The 19,152-nt window shown below is 39.5% G+C and overlaps 1 protein-coding gene and 1 long non-coding RNA gene across 6 annotated transcripts in view; both read left to right on the top strand.

Moving 5' to 3' along the window:
• The window catches only part of LOC311581228, a 1,115,569-nt gene that overhangs the window by 683,775 nt on the left and 412,642 nt on the right, over nucleotides 1–19,152 (top strand). The window lies entirely within an intron of this gene.
• PTCHD4 (patched domain containing 4) overlaps nucleotides 1–19,152 on the top strand; it is a 199,805-nt gene that overhangs the window by 53,159 nt on the left and 127,494 nt on the right. For 4 of the 5 annotated variants that reach the window (XM_084753303.1, XM_084753304.1, XM_084753306.1 and 1 more), the window contains one exon: nucleotides 9,489–9,969. In XM_084753303.1, the coding sequence (XP_084609429.1) occupies nucleotides 9,489–9,969 (481 nt within the window). The remainder of the gene's footprint in view (nucleotides 1–9,488; nucleotides 9,970–19,152) is intronic. The other variant, XM_084753305.1, reaches the window with a different exon arrangement.

Raw genomic sequence — 19,152 nt, 5'->3', positions numbered from 1 at the left:
TACATTCCTACTGTTGTCCTGTCACTCTTATCTTCTTGTTCCCACCCTCCTTCCTCCTTCTGTCCCCTTTTCCTTCCCCAGGCCTCCGGCAGTGAGGCGCCTCTTCCCACACTGCCTGGCCACAGTCCATCAGGTCTCCTCAGGATAACCTGCGTCACCTTCCTCTGTGTGCCCACAAGGCCGCACTGCCAAGGGACAATGATCAAATCATGGGTACCAGAGTGCATGTCAGAGGTTCAGCATCAGTTCCTTCCCCTCTTTGTGGGGAAATGTGTCCATTGGCTACATATGAACAGGGGGTCTCGGTCCTCTGCATGCATTGTCCTTGGTTGATGCAACTTTCTTAATACAGGTCAGCATCACAGCTTTGTACTGTTTGATATCCAATACTTGTCCTTGAGTAGCCATTCCAATTCTCTTGTGAGCAACCTAAAAATAATAATATTGCTTTTAATGGAAATTTGGGTGATGAGATAATATATGGGCTATAGAGAAACAAAATATTAATTTTTATCTCATTATGGGAAAAGTAGGGATTTTTCTCTTTGGGATCTTAGTTTCCTTAATAAAGAATTTAGAAGATGAATTTGGGAAAACAGTTTTATTGGAGTTTGAAAAACTAGGCCTGGGAAGATATAAATATGGCAATTTCTAGGAGGAGGGATATGGACAAAAGAAGAGAGAAAACAGGAATATTTAGTTATGGAACAGCAAACAAGATAGACCAGATTTGAATGCCAAAAGGAGAGGAGTCTCTACAGAAAAAGGAGTGTGAAAGCACTGAGTGTCTTAGAGCATGCTCAGGCTTTGGCCAGTATTAAAAAGAAAGAAAGAAAGAAAGAAAGAAAGAAAGAAAGAAAGAAAGAAAGAAAGAGGGAGGGCGGGGGAGGGGGTGGTGCGGAGGTGGGGGTGGGGGGGCAGGGGGGCGGGAAGATAAACACAAAGAAGCTGGTAGACGGAGTGCTGATAATCTCTGCCAGAGACTGCTCTACACAAGGTGAGGGTATCCTGGGAAAGATAAGCACAATATCTTTTTAAAGGGACAATTACTCTTCCCATCTACTTAGCACAGGTTTAGGTGAATTAGACTTTCCACGGGATGGCATCTTGGAAGGCCAGATAATTGACAGGACCAGCTGTGAAAACTGTCAAGGGAGAAGACAGTGGTGTATAATGTTTTAATCTTTGGAACATGTTTCCATCCAAGACATGATATCTGTTTTCATTATTTTGATAAAAAGAAAATAGCTTTGCTTCAGTGGGGCTCAACATAAGCCTGATGCCCATCATAAGCTGCTTTCAAGGTTACTGTAGTGTTTACTCCTCAAAGGTGGAGTCCTTAAGATCACTGATGAGATGAGTTGATGTTAAAAAATAGGCATCACTCATTTCAGCTATGAAAATCCCAAGCTGCAGTTCCAAAGCTGTTCATCAAAGGGGTTAGCATCCAGACTAGGATTTTATTCACACATGGACTTAAGGCCTCAGGGAGGCAGCGGTATTTAGGAGAAAAATGATAAAATAACCAAGATGGGGCTGGGAGTATAGCTCAGTAAAAATGAACTTGCCTAACATATGTAAGTCCAATTATCAGTGTACACACACACACACACACACACACACACACACACACACACACACACACACACACACACACACATCAGAGCTCTCTTCTGACACCTCAACTCTTCATCCAAGCCAGGAGTGAAATGAAACTTGGTTTTTGGCCCAGGGCAAAAATGGAACTGCTGTTTTTTGGGGTCCCTCTCCTCTCTGTATCTGTTTCCTGTCCTTGCCAATATAACTCACATTTAATACAGGTGATAACTCTATTTTTATTCAGTTTATAAATGTATGAGAATATTTTTGCCAATAGGAAAAATCCAATGTGTGTATGCTATTGTGTATTAAGCAAACAAATATGGTTGAGGTAATTATATAGGGATCTGAAGAACAAGTGACTTTTACTACCTAAAAATTTTGTTAGTTCCATTTGGGTTACTGCTATTTGTTGTTGCTTATGGTCTCCCTCTGGAGATTAGTCAAGAGAAAAGAAAGAAGTGACTTTATCCAGATTTAGAAAGAGATAACTTCTTGTTGCTATGGAAATGAGCACAGGTTCTGTTGTTTCCCCGTTCTTCCTACTTTCATTTTATCACAGTAAAGAAAATTGATCTAGTTTGCTTTGTAGCATCTGATGGCTTCAACACTGAGGAATCATTTGGTTTCTATTATTGTGATAAACACCATGACCAAAAACAGCTTGGGAAGAAGTTTACTTTAGCTTCAGTTGTAGCCTGTTCTGAAGAAAGGTCAGGGCCAAACTTAAAGCAAGAAGCTGGAGGTAGGAACTGATACAGCGGCTGTGGAGTAGTGTCGTTTACTGGCTTGTTCAGTCGGCTTTCTTATAGATCCCTGGACCACTAGTCCAGGAATGGCACCACTGCCCAGTGAGCTGTGTCCTCCCACATCAATCAATATCAAGAGGATGCAAATTACAGATTTACATAAAATTTACACACTAGGAAAACACAGCAATTGGATGGTGGCATTTTTCTCAGTTGAGGTTCATCTTCCCAAATGACCCTAGCTTGGAAAAATAGGACATTATTTAATGAAGAGCACATCAGAACTTTAGAGATCATGTAAAGCATACTTTTTGCCTCACCTGAAGAAGAGGAAAGCTCAGAGAATCCAGTCAGCAGCTGCTGCCACCCTGCTTGTTGTAGCAAAGGTAGAAATTAAATCCCTATGCCTTGCTCCTGTGCCTATGTTCTTGACAGCACATTTCAGACACCTGCTGGGAGGTGAAAATAACTTTAAAGGACTAAGTGACTAAACAGTATTATATAGATACCCTATGTGTTGCATATTAATAAGAACAATTCACAACCATTTCCGAATACTAATCACACTTTATATTAGCATATTTAACCCTCACAAGACCTTAAAATTCTTATTTGATAAGCTACAGAAATAATTCATGAAAGTATCATCTTCAATTGTCATTTAAGCAGTTTAAGAGTTTAAGACACCTGTGCTCCTTGTCAGGGCTGCAGCTGAGACTCTAAGCATCATCACAGGTGGTCTTTCGAGTCTTTTCATATAACCACGATCTCACACATCCTCTCTTTCTGGTACATTTACAGATTATTCCAAAATATGTCCAAGTGTGTTAGGAAAATGAGTGTTGCAGACAGAAACCTAAATGAAGCCATTGTCCGTGCTGCTGTAGCTGTATAGCATTTTGCTTGCTTACTCCCTTTTGGTCTTGTGTTCTAATTGATGCCTTGAAGCCACTTCAGTATAAGTCTTCATAGACTAGTGGAAGAGTTGCCTGGACAAGATAAATCAAGATCCTAAATCTCTGTACTTGTCACTTGGATTAAATCATTCCCTCCAACCTCTGTCCACCAATATGCTGGCACACTCTATTAAAAATCATATTATATTCTGGTTGGCTAATATTTTTGTTTTATTTCAGCAGCACAGAAACTTGTGTTTATTTATTTTTTTAACTTTCCTATCTGGAAAACAATCTGAAAATATTACATTTTCTGAACTTAAAATATGGCAAAAAGAATTACATTTATTCTCTCTTAGGGACATTTTAATGCTTTAAAGACCTCATCTAGAAAAGTATTTTTTTATTATTCTTTAATCAAGTACCTTGTAGAAAGTTGTTTTCTCCTTATTAGCTTATCCCTTCCAAATATGAAACCCTGTGAAGGAAAATCAAGATAAGTGATGATTTAATTTAATCCCATTTCGTATTTACACTATACACTGGGGAGTGAAACAAAGAAATGTTAGGAAACAAATATGAAAGTATTATTTATACAAATAAACAAAATGTCATCATTCTTTTTTAAATGTCACTACCTCCTTCGTATGCAGGAAAACTTTCTCTTTAGTAATAAAGGGCAGCTGACCATCTAGAAGTTTATATCTTTGCAGAATCTGCCTCATTCAAAATCAGGGAAACCTGTGTTACAATTGCCTTGGCTAGGAGCTGTGTTGACAAATTATTCTACAGTCAGAAAGTATATGAATGTTAACCTAGCCTCTAATGAAGTAAATGCCTGGTTTGCTTCCTTATAACTTCAAAGCAGCATTGAGTAAGCTTTGCCCTGCACATTTGTCTACACCACAGATATCGCCACATCCCTTATCTCTGTGAGAACATATTCTCTGATGTTAACTCTGAGTTTAATTTCCTCTTCACTGTAGAGGAGTGGACTGGCTGGAAGTGATTTAAAGGCTACAAAGGTGCTTTCAATACAAGCTGAGGGATCCAGGGACTTTGCTGCATTGCTGTTGTTGGATACAGACTTTGATGGCTCTGGGACAGCATTGTGACCAGCAATTTTATTGATTCACCTTGCAACAACTTACCTACCAGAGTCTGCCTCAGCTGGCATTTTCCTTATGCTGCATCCAGAATCCAAGATGCTGCAGGATTTCCTAACTGATTTGTTTTGCCTCAGTGTCATCCTGACCCCCAAAATCTTTTCTCTGTAATGCATGAGTGTAAGAGTTCAAAAAAAAAAAAAAAGTAAAAGTCTTTCTCCTGGGTCAACTTGCCAACTTATGTCCTTGACAGTGCAATGTCGAAGGACCACCACGCCTCTCTAAACTAACATCTCATCACTCCTTTCAGGTCTTTGAGCATCCTGTGTCCTTTGCCTTCAGACCCTGATGCATACAAGCTCTTCCCCTTTTCTGGCTGTCTTGCACTCACCGAGGCCCTCATCTGTTGACTAATGACTTATTGCCCACATGTGCTGTAGCATAGTGAAAGCTGAACAGTAACATGTGCTGGAGAAAATGGTACCGGACACTAAGGGGGTTGAAAATATTTTCAAAGTATCCAATTTTAACAAAACAATCTCTCAACTATAATGTGATTAGTAATTTACACCTGAAGGTGAGTTCCCTTAGTTAACAAATGCTATTCAGAGGGCAGGCTTGTTTGAGGCTTCAGCTAATTAGTAGTGAGAAACCAAGAAAGGTCCTGGTTCTCAGCTAGTGTGAGCTCTAACTGCAGAGACAGAAGAGGAGCGATTGGACGATTATATACACTCATCTCAGAATCATTAGCAGGAAGCTCATAAAATAGGATGATGCAATGGACCGAAATGGCCTGACTTTGGGGAACCAGGTGTCCTGTATAGACTACATAAGTTAAATCATTTTTTAAATATAAGACCTCTTTCACTGGAAATAGTCTCGGCTTCAAGAAGAAGAATAGAAAAACATTCAGTGCAAAGGGAACACCAGATACAAACATCATGAAGTGGAAATTAACTTGATGTGTTCAGTGAGGAAGAGGAGCGGAGCATGTGGAGAGGAGAAGGAGGAAAGAGATAGAGCAGTATGCAAGGTCAGAAACACATCCAGCCGTGGCCATGCATTGTTCTGCAGGCCTGATAAGGAGCCCCTGTGGCAGGCCTGCTGCAAGTGCCAACCAGTGGGCAGTTTTAGATGTAGAAATGAGGTGGTCTCATTTGCAATTGTGTGAGCAGGCTCTGGCTATGATGTGGAGAGTAGACAGAGAAACAGCAGAATCAGACGATGATATAAGCAGAGTCCTGATGCTACCATGCTTTATTGACATGCCAGCTGTGCTGAAACATCCAACCCATTGCTCTAATAGCTGTCAGACCAGTGTTTCTGAAATTCAGGCATCTTCAAACTCTTTATTTAGGTAGTGTTTTCATATGGCACAAGAGCTTAAAACTTAACTTCCGTATCCTATAATCATCATTTCATATACTTATATCTCCATCTATTAAAAACAAGAAAACTGAAGACAACACAGGCAATAAACTAAGGAGAAGTTTTCACCAATTAGAATGAGTTGTATGGTGCAACTCAAGTCACATGACCTTCTGAGAAATTCTTTGTAATGACCTTACTGGATATATTACCACTCCAAGGAAGTTCTCTATAAGACACAAATACTTGATGCACTCATTCTTAGCTTCCCCTACTTAGAAACATCTAATGATTGATTAGTTTGAGACTGACCCTATCCAGTAGTGGAATATTCTTATTCCTGTAGTCTGTTTGACTGAGTTTCTAAGGACTGTAGTTGGGTAGATTGGCTGAGCCAACTGCATGTACTTGTAACTGCTTAATAGAGGTTTGATCTGGGATGTCAAAACACCTCATTTATATTGTGCAAGAACATAGATTTAAGCAGGGATCAGAAATTAATTCTTTTTCTAATATATATATATATATATATATATATATATATATATATATATATATATTGAGTATTCTGTACTTCATGTGAGCCAGAAAGGCAAAAGAATGCACCAAATATCATTAGAGATGGTTATGAGTCACCATAAGGTTGCTGGGAATTGAACTCAGGACCTCTGAAAGACTAGCCAGTACTCTTAAACTCTGAGCCATCTCTCCAGCCCCCAGAAATTCATTCTTTTTTATGTAAATATAATGGAGAAGGATACAATGAAGGTGTATCCTTTATAAGATATTTTTATTAAAATGTAAATTAGACAACTTCAAAAGGAAAGTTAACAGCTGGTAAAACTCAATAAAACTTGGCTATTTAAAAATCTATATATCTTTTAACTTTTGACTTCAGTCCAGAAATACAATCACAGTACCTTCCCTGTCCACTATAATCTCCAAGTGAGACCCGAGGGATACATAACTCTCTGTGCTGCTATTAAAGTTCCCCAGAGTTCTCTCTAATGACAATGAGCTAAGACCAGACACAGCAGCACATTCTTAAAAAGAAGCAGAGCTTTGGGAATGCGGGCTTTCTCAGATAGTCAGACACAAAAATACAGAATTTCAAAGCTGTAGAAAGAAAAACTGAACTAAAACATTATGTCAACTTTTATATAAATGAGCAATTTGTGTATACTGGGCAAATGCAAACTAAATCCACATCACTCCGTTCTGGGGCATAATTCACATCTCCTTTCTCAAGGCTTGCTAACAACACTCTTTGCAAAACCCAATGGGTTTATACAATGAAATTTACAGCTAAACTTTCAGTTAGATATTTTTTGTTCTTTTTTTTAATGTATGCAGTTGTTTTTACCTCATGTAAGTTTGTGCACCAAGTGAGTGTCTGGTGCCCATAGAGACCAGATTAGGAGTCAGATCGTTTGGAACAGGGGTTACAGATGGTGCTAAGCTGCCTTCTGGATTCTGGGAATTAAGCCAAGGTCCTCTGGAAGAACAGCCCATGCTCTTAATCACTGAGCCATCTATCCAGCCCCAGTTTGGTTTTATAAATACAAGAAATAGCAAGATTATACAGATCCCATGGAAGTAGTCAATACACGAAGGGAGAACACTCAATTTAAATTGCTAAGAAGTAAGTTGTTCATCTGGGTTTGTTCAGGTTTGGTTTCTTAAGGTGATTATAACTATTTAGCATGTAGGGCCAGGCACACAGAGCAGCTAACTGCCTGTGGTATTGTTCTCTTTCAGTGTCTGATCCTTCTCCCAGTTGCACTTGCGTCCTCTGAATATCTTAAACTTTTCATGTTTGCAATACACACTGAAACATTAGAGTTACTTTTTGTACATGTTAAAAGCAAACAAACACAAACAAGCGTCACACATCTAGATGCCCAGGTTGAACAAATGCATTGTGATTCTCTCATTTGCTAGCTACATGCCCAGTAGTCGCATGTCATCTCCTGTGGTCAGCATAGTGGTCAGCGTTTTTGCTGCCCTTGCCCTTAGAGAGAAGTGTTCTTTACTAAGAAACAACTCATTTCTTTTAAATAAATTTTTTTTATTTTTTTAAGATGTATTTATTATTATGTATACAGTGTTCTGTCTGCATGTATACCTGCAGGTTAGGAGAGGGCATTAGATTACATTATAGATGGTTGTGAGCCACCATGTGGTTGCTGGGACTTGAACTCAGGACCTTTGGAAGAGCAGGCGGTGCTCTTAACCACTGAGCCATCTCTCCAGCCCCTCTTTTTTTTTTTTTAACCTTTGTGAGCACATCTTTTCTGACTTACTTACAGCATAAGCTTTCTTTTGTGCCTGCAACTCACCTGCTACCAACTACCTGTCTTCAGCCCTATAAGCCATTCTGGAGCCTGCTTTTGGGCTCAACATTCCATCAACCGTGGAGACAGCTGTGACAAAAATGAAATTTTCAAATAGATTAAAATTTGGTGATGGCTTCCAGGGAGCTCCCTCACTGGCTGAGAATAACTGGTGATTCTGTATCCATCTGGGCTTTAAGGATGAAGTACCACTTTGTTTGGTCAATTCCTAGGACAATAATCCTATCCACACTTCCACAAGCCCAACTTTGAAGCTGAGACACCATTTGGTGACACTACCTGAAAATCTTACCAGCCACATTTGGGAATTTGTCTCTAAGAAAAGTCTGAGACACAGTCAGGTGTGTAGGAGACAGGGTGGGGGTGAGGGAGATTCTACAAGTCAGTACGTTCCTACCATATCATATGCAGGAAGTCTTTCAATATCACACTAGTTTTTAGAAAGGTTTTTATCCTATTCTGAACTGTTGATTTAACCTCAGTAATGTAAGAAAGTAAGAATCTTCTCATCGGTATGTTGGTAAATATATTAATTCTGGAATGCTTTGCATATTTATATATAGGGTGATTATTTTAATTTTGGAAACTCAATGACAATTTTCTTAGAATTTAAAAAGGAAACACCTGGGGAAGCCAAACTGTAAATATCAGAAACGGCTGGAGGAAGAGACTGGACACAAGAAGGAAGAGAAAAAGGTGCCATTGAAGACAGCACATAGGTCAGACACACGATGGATGAGCAGACACATGGTGGGAAGGAGGCTTTAGAGAAAGTAAAAAAATTTCAAAGTATCAGGGGAAAGATTTACTTAGGTTCTGGTCTGAACCTGAAAGAAATCATCAGAAAAGGGAAAATGGACATGCAGTGGCAGTGCCTTTCTGACTCACACCGCAGGAGGGATGTGGCCCAGGAGAACCTCTTAATGGCTCACAGAGATGTAGTGGAGGCCAGGAGCCCTGGAGGGGAAGAGTGTAGTGTGTCGTTGAAGAAAGACGTATTCCATCTCTTCGGCGTGGCCTAGGGTGAGCCTTGCCATGCTCTGTACTTATAGGTAAGCATCAATCATAAGCTTCACCCGCCATTAAGGAATGGATTGCTATAGAAGAAAGCATTAGAAATAAAGTGCATTTGGGAAGCCAAATTTATGAGCCTTTTCCCTACACACGTGACAAGTCTGGTGTAGCTTTGCGACATTCTCTCCGACATCTTTATTCCTGTTTGTCATGCAGGGTCTCCCACGTAGGTCCAAAAGGTTGAGAATAAACTCCTGACTTTCCTCTCCACCCACATCACTTCCGCCATCACCAGCACCTTTTTTCTGCCTTCCATGTGCTTCTTCACTTAGAATAAGAACCTGCCCCCTTGGAATGTGCATCCTTCTGGTAACTGAAGTCTCCCTTCTTTCTGTTTTTAAGGATGGGAGGAACAGTTTTATTGGACACCAGCTGGGCGGGGTAGTGGAAGTGCCAAACAGCAAAGACCAGCGGGTCAAGTCAGCCAGAGCCATTCAAATCACCTACTACCTCCAGACCTATGGTTCTGCCACTCAAGACCTCATAGGGGAGAGGTGGGAGAATGAGTTCTATAAGCTTATGCGGAAGCTCCAGGATGAGCACCAAGACCTCCAACTGTACTCTCTGGCATCTTTTAGCCTCTGGAGAGACTTTCATAGGACCAGCATCCTGGCCAGAAGCAAGGTCCTGGTGAGCCTCGTGCTGATCCTGACCACGGCCACCCTTTCCAGCTCCATGAAGGACTGCTTGCGCAGTAAGCCCTTCCTGGGCCTCCTGGGGGTGCTCACGGTGTGCATCTCCATCGCCACTGCAGCCGGGATCTTCTTCATCACCGACGGGAAGTACAACTCCACCCTGCTGGGAATCCCTTTCTTCGCCATGGGTAACTATCCATCCTTGTGGTAATCGGATTCTTGCCAGTTTGGGGCAAGGTAGTACATTTCTTGGCTTCTCAGGTGGATATGTTTTAGTTCTGCTTTGGTGGGTCTGTGCGACTGTGTACATTTTTCCTTGGGGGTTGTGTTTGGCTTGCCTTTTTAAGGTCATCAAAGGACATTATAGAATAAGCTAACCGTCCTTCTTTTAAGGATGCCAAAAGTCTTTAGATCACACAGTATGGGAATTCTCATTTGTTTCTTCATAGCTGATAGATTGAAAGTATCAGATACAAAACTGAGGCGAATGGGTGCCTATTTCAAACATAAGTTTTATGTTCCCAATCATAGCCATCGTCAGTGAGAGTGACAGGGTAGTTACTGACAGGGACAAACAAAAAGCCTGAGGACAACTGATGTTTCTATCTCAAAGGCCTTCTAAAGTAAACTTTAGTTGTTTTGCACAGAAGCTACTTTATTCTTTTACGTGTGTAAAAAAAAATGTTTAAAATTATAACAACCCTGTCTGGTGCCATTTAGATATATTATGCAATTTATATGTTTATCTCTGATGAAAATAATTAGTAACCATCCTTGAGGTTATGAAATTTCTCCCAGTCAGACATAAATGATGTCCTAACTATGTAAAATGGTATGTGTATGCATGACTGCAGGTGGTGTGTGTTTATGGATATTGTCTGGGAACGAGCATGAGTGGAGGAATCAGAGACAGGGTGTGTGTGTCTTGTTGATAAAGATCACAGGGTGGTTTTATTTCTGGTATCCACAAGGTTCTGTTCAATGTTGTGTAAACATGTGTGACAATTCAGAAATTGAACTTCTAGGTTGTGAAATGACACAAACAGGAGATTCTTAAGTTATAATGAATGATGTATTAGCTTAAAATGGGTTTTAAACAAGCTTCACTATTGAATGCTAAATTAGCAGGCCTATTCACAAAAAGCTCTCGATGTGGCCCAAGCACGTATTTCTGTTTACCTTTGCAAGCATATTTGTAAATGAACATAAGGCAGGCAAATCGTACAAGCTGAGGTCAGATGTCTGTACTGGGAATCCAGCTTCATTATAGTTTAATAAGCTAGCTCATCTAGCTGAACACTCAATTCTTGCCTAAAATACTAATGGAGGGTCTTCAAAAGTTTTTAATGAAATAGAATATAATGAAAAATACTAGTTTGAAAGTAAACAGTCAACAAATATCTACAAGTTTTAGTAGGTAAGTAACACTGTATGAAAGTGCAGTGAAATCCACAGAAATAAGGAAACAACCCTTGGCTTTATGCAGCTGAGTCTTCAAGTCTCTTCTTGACTTGAAAAGTAACAAAAGACTTCTAGGAATCCCACAGTAAGATTTACAAATAAAACATGGTTTCCTCAAACTTAGTCAAAACCAGTGGCACCTTAGTTATGGAATAAAATTTTTTTTCAGAAAAGAATAGAATTATACACTCTAAACAAACAAAATAAAAATAACTACCCCTGCTTATACTGGACAGTAACGTCAAGTCTACAAGGGTAGAGTGGTGTTTCCCATGGTGGTGGAAAAGTCCAGACCTATAGCACACACTTTGTAGCCATCTGCTGACCTTTGCAAACACACATCAACTCTAGACTAGACACTGTGGGCAAGGACGGTCGGAGGACAGGGAGCCACAAGCATGTGTTTTAAAAATTTCTGCTTCAGTAAGACTAAGATTCAGTTTTCATCCAGGTTCTCTGCTTCTGTTGTCTGTTATACTGAGTAATCAGTAGCATCTATCTGTTCTGGTTCTTCACATAAAAATGAAAATTTGGGACTACTTAGTATTAAATATGAAGATGCTACAGCATTATTCATTTCATCATTGAATGTAGAATTTCATCATCCCTTTCAAAATTGCAGGGTATATTTTTGCCAGTGTCTTGTTTTTTGTTTTCTTAATATATTTTATTAATTTATTCATATTACATCTCAATTGTTATCCCATCCCTTGTATTCTCCCATTCCTTCCTCCTCCCTCCCATTTTCCCCTTACTCCCCTCCCCTGTGAATGTGACTGAGGGGGTCCTCCTCCCCCTGTATATGCTCATATTAACTTCCAACCTCTAACCATGGCAAGAGGGAGGGAGGGTGGGAGAGAGAGGGGGCTTAGGAAAACAATGCAGCGTTGCATACAGAGCATCAGATAACTAAAGCTATGAGTCACAAAAAGAACACATGGCCCGAGAAGGTGCTGAAGGCAAATATGATCTTAAATATAAATAAATGTTATTTTTCAAACACATATATACCAGTGGCATGCACAACATTGGTTGATGCACACCCTTTGGTGAATTATTGTCCATGCAATGTCCAAGCTAGATCTAAAATCAGTGGTATATGGAAAGAAGCCTAACACTTCTTATAACCTCTATTTCTATCCTAGTTTACTTTCTGTGTAATAAGCATGACCAAAGGCAACGTGGGGAGGAGTTTATTTGGCTTATACTTTCACATCATAGTCCACTATGAAGAGACGTCAAGGCAGGAACCTGGAGACAGGAACTGGAGCAGGAACAATGGAGCAACCTTGCACACTCTCTTTTCTCCAGACTAGCATTCAGATGCCTTTCATATGCCTCCCAGGACCATGTGCCTAAGGGCAGCCTCACCCACAGTTGACTTGGCCCTCTTAAATCAATCACTAATTTTAAAATGCCCCTAGAGACTTACCCAGATACCAACATGATGAAGGAATGTTCTCAATTGAGGTCTAATCTTCCCAGATGACATGAATTTGTGTCCAGTTGACAAAAAGGAAAACAAACAAAAACTATGACAATTTTTTTCTATCTTCCTGGAAGGATTTTGTGTGCCAAGATTCAAAATCCTTTACCCTCATCAAAGCTGATTCCCAAAGCTGCATATGTCAATGACAAAGGATGTTCTATAAACCAAATAGGCACACATCTGGTATATATTTAATTTAAATCTTCCTTCTGTATTCACTATGGTTTTTGATCCATTTGATGTCCCTAGTCTCATTCCAGAGGCACATACAATGTATCTAAATATTCTTCCTTTTAAAAGCCAATCCCTGTTTTTATACTTTTCCTTGATGTTTCCTTGAGCAAAGTTCTATTTCTCAGGTTACACTTTCCATTTTGGGGCTTAGAAAGGATGACTGTAGGTACATAGTCTCTCCATAGGCAACAAATTCAGAATTAGAATACATTTTTAAATGCCTGAAGTGATTCAAGTCTAGTATTCTTTCTCTATTCAAGAATAAACTAGTGAAGATTCTGCCAGTTAAATTTACAACTCACTGTTGATCTTTTTGTTCTAAAGGCTTTCATTGGCATACATTTGCTCCTTATGAAGGGAGAAATTAAGCTAATACCATGTAAAAATGCCAAACTGGCTTATGCTCTGTCTTGTGGAGTTTCCATAGATAGTTGCCAGGGTGTACAGAGCCTTGCCTCCTTATTATTTTTCTGCTCACTCTGAGTTTGAGCTAACTCTCACAATAGTTGTCTTCAAACACTGGTCACACACAGGGAACTTGGGTTTTGCAGGCAGGATCAAGGTTTACAGATATAAACGTATATGCATCTCAAACCCCACCTTATCAATTGACATTTACTGAATACTGTAATACTCAAGATATTTAGGACTATAGACTCAAAGGCTTTGAGTGAAAATAAACTAAGTCCTTACTCTTGTTGATTTTACACATAGGTCCAAGACAAGGGAGTGATGGGGCAGCAAAATGAAAAAAAAATGTAAATGTTGCCATACTGTTGACAAATGACGCAGAATATAAAAGTGAAATGGCATGTGGGATAAAGAGCATCAGTGCCTGGAGGAACTCGGTCTAAAATCTAAAATTCAAGTGGGAAAGTAAGTGAAGTAAGTGAAAGAGTCACGTAGAAATAGAGAAAAGTGCTTCTGGAAGTGAGAAGAGGAACTGAGAAGAAGAAAGAGGGGATGGCTGGAGTAGAATGGGAAGCCCACTAAGGAGAAGGCTAGAAGAGGTACAGGGAGATGCTATGGGTCACTGAGCAGTTAGTATGAGATAGAATATGACGTAAGACATTTTGAGACAGGAAGGTATGTTCTGATACATTTTCCAAGAAACTTTGACTAAGTTATGTAAATCAGTCTACAATACAGCAAGAATGATGAAAAGTGTTATCACAAAGCAGTCCTGCAATGATGTGAAAGCATAACATAGCACCAGAATATGACAGCGGTGAACATGGATACAACTCAGAATATTTGCCTAAAAGTCAAATTTACATGGTTTGCTGAAGGACTGGGTATGCCCCATAGGAGAAAGAGTGGCAAGAGTAACTCCAAGGTTTGCGGAGTGAATAATTAATAGACTGCAGTTGTCATTGACTGTGCTAAGAAGGCCTTTGGGAGAAATGAGTCACATGTTTAGGAGGAAGTAATCTACAATTTAGTTTTGTGCCTGCTAAGTCAGAGACATCCATTAGGAATCCAACTTCAGAAAATGGATTGGACTAAGTGTATAAGATGGCATGGAAAACAGGTTCAGAAGTTGGAGCTGGATATGGAGTAATGCCTATCATTGGAGACCTGGTGGCACTCAGAGGAAGGATAGCAGGTTACCAAGAAGAGACTTGATACCCTATGAGCATATACAGGGGGAGGTAATCCCCCTCAGTCACAGTCATAGGGGAGGGGAACAAGGGGAAAATGGGAGGGAGGGAAGAATGGGAGGATACAAGGGATGGGATAACCATTGAGATGTAACAAGAATAAATTAATAAAGGAAAAAAATAAATAAATTAATTAATTAATTAAAAAAACAAAACAAAACAAAAAACAGAAGTTGGAGCTGGAGATCTGTGGCTTGTCATGGCACTAATATTAAATAGTATAAAAATCTGCTAAGGTTAACTAAAAAGGTGTATATAGATAAAAATAAATGTCTTTGGCTCAAGCCTGAAGCCCTTCAGTACTTTCAGACAGGAAAGATGGAACAATCCAGAAAATGAACACTAAAAATGATTAGGCAATGGAAAAAAAGCCTGCAAACCAGAAAGAATAGTGTCCTGGACGCAAAACAAAGAAGATGTTCATGAAGGATCAAGATGCCAGTCATGTAAGAGATTCTAATACCTTGTGTCCAGTGAGAACTTTGAAGTGGCCTTTGATTTATCAATCTGATGGCCAGGGATGACTTTGACAAGAGCTGCTTTAGAGCACGTTGAGGGAGAAAGGGTCAGTTAAAGAAGTTCAGTGGGTGATGAAAGAAAGAAAATAAAGACAGTGTCTATCTTTGCATTGTTTGTTTTGATTCAAATGTAAGGGCATTTATGTATGGGAGGACATGGTCAAAAGAAGGAAACATCATAGTAAATGAGAAAGATATGGCAAAATTATAAAAAATGAATGTCATTGAACAGAGACAGTTTGACATCTAGAGCACAGGAGACTCACTGACTTTATATATGGCCATAGCCAGTCCAGAGAAAAGAAAAGGAAGAATATAGGTGAAAATACAGTGGGTTGGCTGATAAAGCATGGGAGTTTGCATGTGCAAGTTTTCTCCTGTGGCTTCAACTTTGTCAGTTAATTATTAAGGAAATCAGCAGCTGAGACTAACCATTGCAAAGGAGGCATTTATTTTTTGAAAATGAAAGAAATGTGACACAATCACTTGCAAATGTTGAGGCTGAATTTAAAAATTTGAGAGCAACTAGAAAATTAGAAGATTCCTTGATGTTAGTGTTCATAATTTTAATAAACTAATGAGTGAGAAATAATGCTGAACTTTTAAGTCCCAAGTTACAAGAAGCTGGGTGAAGACATTGAATTTGATCATTAAAAAAGGCATAAAACCTTGTGATAGTTTGGCATGATATTGTTATCTGCAAAGTTCGTGCTTAAGAAAAACACAGTTTAGTTACATTTAAAAAAGGTACCATGCATACAAAAACAAACAATAGGAAAGAAAGAACCTCTGAATGTTTACAATTCTGTGTTAGACCACATGCTATCTTGGAGCATGTGCACACATTGGGCAGAGCTGGCCTAGAGCAATTTTGATCTTCTTCATATAACTGGTACCAAATTTTGGTATCTCTGAAGGATGATTTCATCATGGACTGTATCTAAATGTGTCCTTACCAGCATGCTGTTCTCAGAATAGTTAGACCACTTGTACGAGATAAACAGACTCCTAGAAAATGGAATTTCAAAAAGGCTATGCAGAAGGTGCAAGTCTGGTCTACATACAGAACTTGCATCACATCAAAACTGTCACATTCTTCCAGCTACATACACTTAATGAGGGTCAGACAAGATTCAAGAATGGCACAGTAGGGCTCCATCTCGTGGGGAGTCCCTCGGCAAGATGACATTGCAGAAGAGTGTGTGAAGCTAGGGCTACTATTCTGGCAGATAAAAGTTGTGGAGCAAGAAAGATAAAGCAAAATCTAGAGATGATTGATACAAATGTTTCTCAGAATGGATTATTCCTATGGAAATAATTAAATTATTCTCTTTCTGGTATGAAAAACAAGTGCAGGAGGACTTTTGGACTTCAGAAGACCAGATGGATGGTCTTGGTATATAATAGATTTTATCCCAAGAAAAATAGCATCATCAAAAACTATGATAGTAGTTGTGGTGGCCACAGGTACATGTAATTATTAACAAACCATTCATCAAAGTGAGAAACTGTGTCTGGGATCTGTAAATCAATCCAAAGCACACTAGGAGTAATTTGTACAATATGTAATATGTACTTCGAAATGTGGTGTTTTCAGAAAGGACGAAGAGACAACATCTGTGACCACCCATGAGGATGAAGAAATACACTTGTAACACCGTCAGTCTCCACAGCACAGGAAGAGGGGAGAAAGAATAGAATCTTCTTCGGGAAGGGATGTTTAGAAGTAGTGTACATACACAAGAAACAGCCTGTTTTCATTAAAGTCAGACTCTAAGGATACCTGAAGAAAAAAAAAAAAGAAAGAATTGAGAAGTAGTTAGTCTTGGTAATGGAGGTATGTCTTTAAGAACACTTTTAAGAGACTGGGGGTAATGAGGAAAAGGTGAGAGTAGGATAGGCAGAACTGTATGGAAATATGACTGCTAATAAAAGAACTCGATCTCCTCTGCCGTATTCAGTGTCCATTGAGGGAGATGTATGGCAAGTGCAGTAACGTTTGCCCAACAGCTTCCCATCAAATCCACAGACCTGCAGGCTCCAGCAATCTTTCTCCTCTTTTTCTCTTTTTCCTTCCTCTTCTTTACTCTCCTCCTTCTTTCTTTCTACTCCCTCCTCCTTTTCCTCCTTCCCTTTCCCTTCATTTCCTCGTCTTTCCTCTTCTCTTCTTCCTCCTCTTCATCCCTCTCCTCTTTTTCTTTCATTTTTTTCTTCTCTTCCATTTTCTTATCACTCCTTCCTTCCCTTCTCCTCTCTTCCTCCCTTCCCTGTCTTTCAGCTTTCTGTACCCTATCATCCAGTCTCCATACACAACGTTGGTAGCTGGGGTGTTCCTAGCCACTCTATGCAAGACCACGAGTACTTCCCATCTCCTTCTGCTTCAGCATTCCTGGAATTCATCATTGTTCAAGTAGACCCTGTTTAAATTGTTACCTGTTTTCTCTCACCAGAATGCAAATTCCTGCAGAACGTGCATTTACCTTGTTCCATTTAGTTGCTTCTCATGATGACAGACAGCATCTGGTATAGAAGAGACTTGATGAATATGCATAGAATTGATGATCAAATGGCCTGTCAGTGTTTTCCCAATTAGGTTGTGATGTATTAGCGGATCATTAAACCAATGTCATGTGTCCTGAACATCATTTATAGTTCATCACTGAGAAGAAAAGACAATACAAAGGGATGGAAAATATCAGAAAATGTCTAGAAATTTCTTTGGATTAACTTTTCAAATATAGGCAGTACCGGGGCGGGGGGGTAATATTGGTGAAGGAGGCAAGTGGAAGAGCTCATCAGACACTCAAGTAGCTCCTAGTCTTGTTGGGATTAAAGCAAGGACTGTGTTACCTTTGTTTGTCATGCTTGTTTCACCTGCTACAAGGCATCTTATCTAGAATTTTTCCTCACTGGGCAAAGCAACCGTGACTACATGACACCATTACCATTGAGTAGTATGTCCTTTTAGTGTATATTGCTATCCGAAATCAGGTAGAGTTATAGGCTGACTCCTGATTCCTTAAGGTTCTATATAGCAGTGGATCTCAATCTTCCTAAGGCTGCAACCCTTTAATACAGTTTGTCATTTTGTGGTGACCCCAACTATAAAATTATTTAATAGCATCTTCATCCCTGTGGATTTTTTTACTCTTATGTAAATATTTGATATGCAGACTATCTGATATGTGAACTCTATGAAAGGATTGTTAGACCTCCCAAGGGGGTCATGAGCCACAGATTGAGAACAGCTGCACAATAGAATTCACCTTCATTTTTTGACTATGAAGTACTTGTTCAATTATGGTATGGGATTTAAGAATGAAGAATACTGCTAAATAGCACAATTTTACTCAGAGTAAGAAGCATATAGACTGGCTCTAAAGACCTCAATTTGAGGCCGGTTGCTAGGTTAGTCTCTTTAAATGGAAATACATGTAAATGTGCTTCACAGTGCCCAGTTTGCAGTGCTTCAATTTTTACTTCTTGGATCAGATGACAAATCAGGACTGGATATTAAGCAGGTAGGGAAATGAGTAGAGCAGCAATTTATGCACTACATTTCAGAATGATGGCTGTGCAGAGGGCTTCAAGTTTCCCAGCGAGGATATCTGAGCTGTCCTCAAATACACGTCCATCAAAAACAGCCTCAACAATCCTCGTTAATTATAGTTGACTTGGCTGTCAAGTCAGAATGTTCCAAGAAAAATATTTCTGACACAGGCCAGCTGTAATTGCCAAGCAGAACGTGAGCTGCTTCAGAGTACACATGACCATCCAGGAAACATCAAGCTGAGAACACAGTAAAGCTTGTACCAGTGCCTTTCCAGTAGGAAAAAATAAAGCCCCTAACAGGTAAAATTTACTTTAAAAGTGAAGATTTATTTCCTATGTAAAATTAATTTTAAGCTAGAGTTTTCATACTCTTTCATCTAATACGAGAGAAAGTTGACATAGCAAAAAGAAGTAAACCTTATGTCTATATTGGGGCCCTAGAGGACAGTCTCCTAA

This window comes from Acomys minous (genome assembly GCF_964271855.1).
Source record: "Acomys minous genome assembly, chromosome: 13".
Classification (NCBI taxonomy): domain Eukaryota; kingdom Metazoa; phylum Chordata; class Mammalia; order Rodentia; family Muridae; genus Acomys; species Acomys minous.
This window is presented reverse-complemented; position numbering and strand designations above follow the sequence as displayed.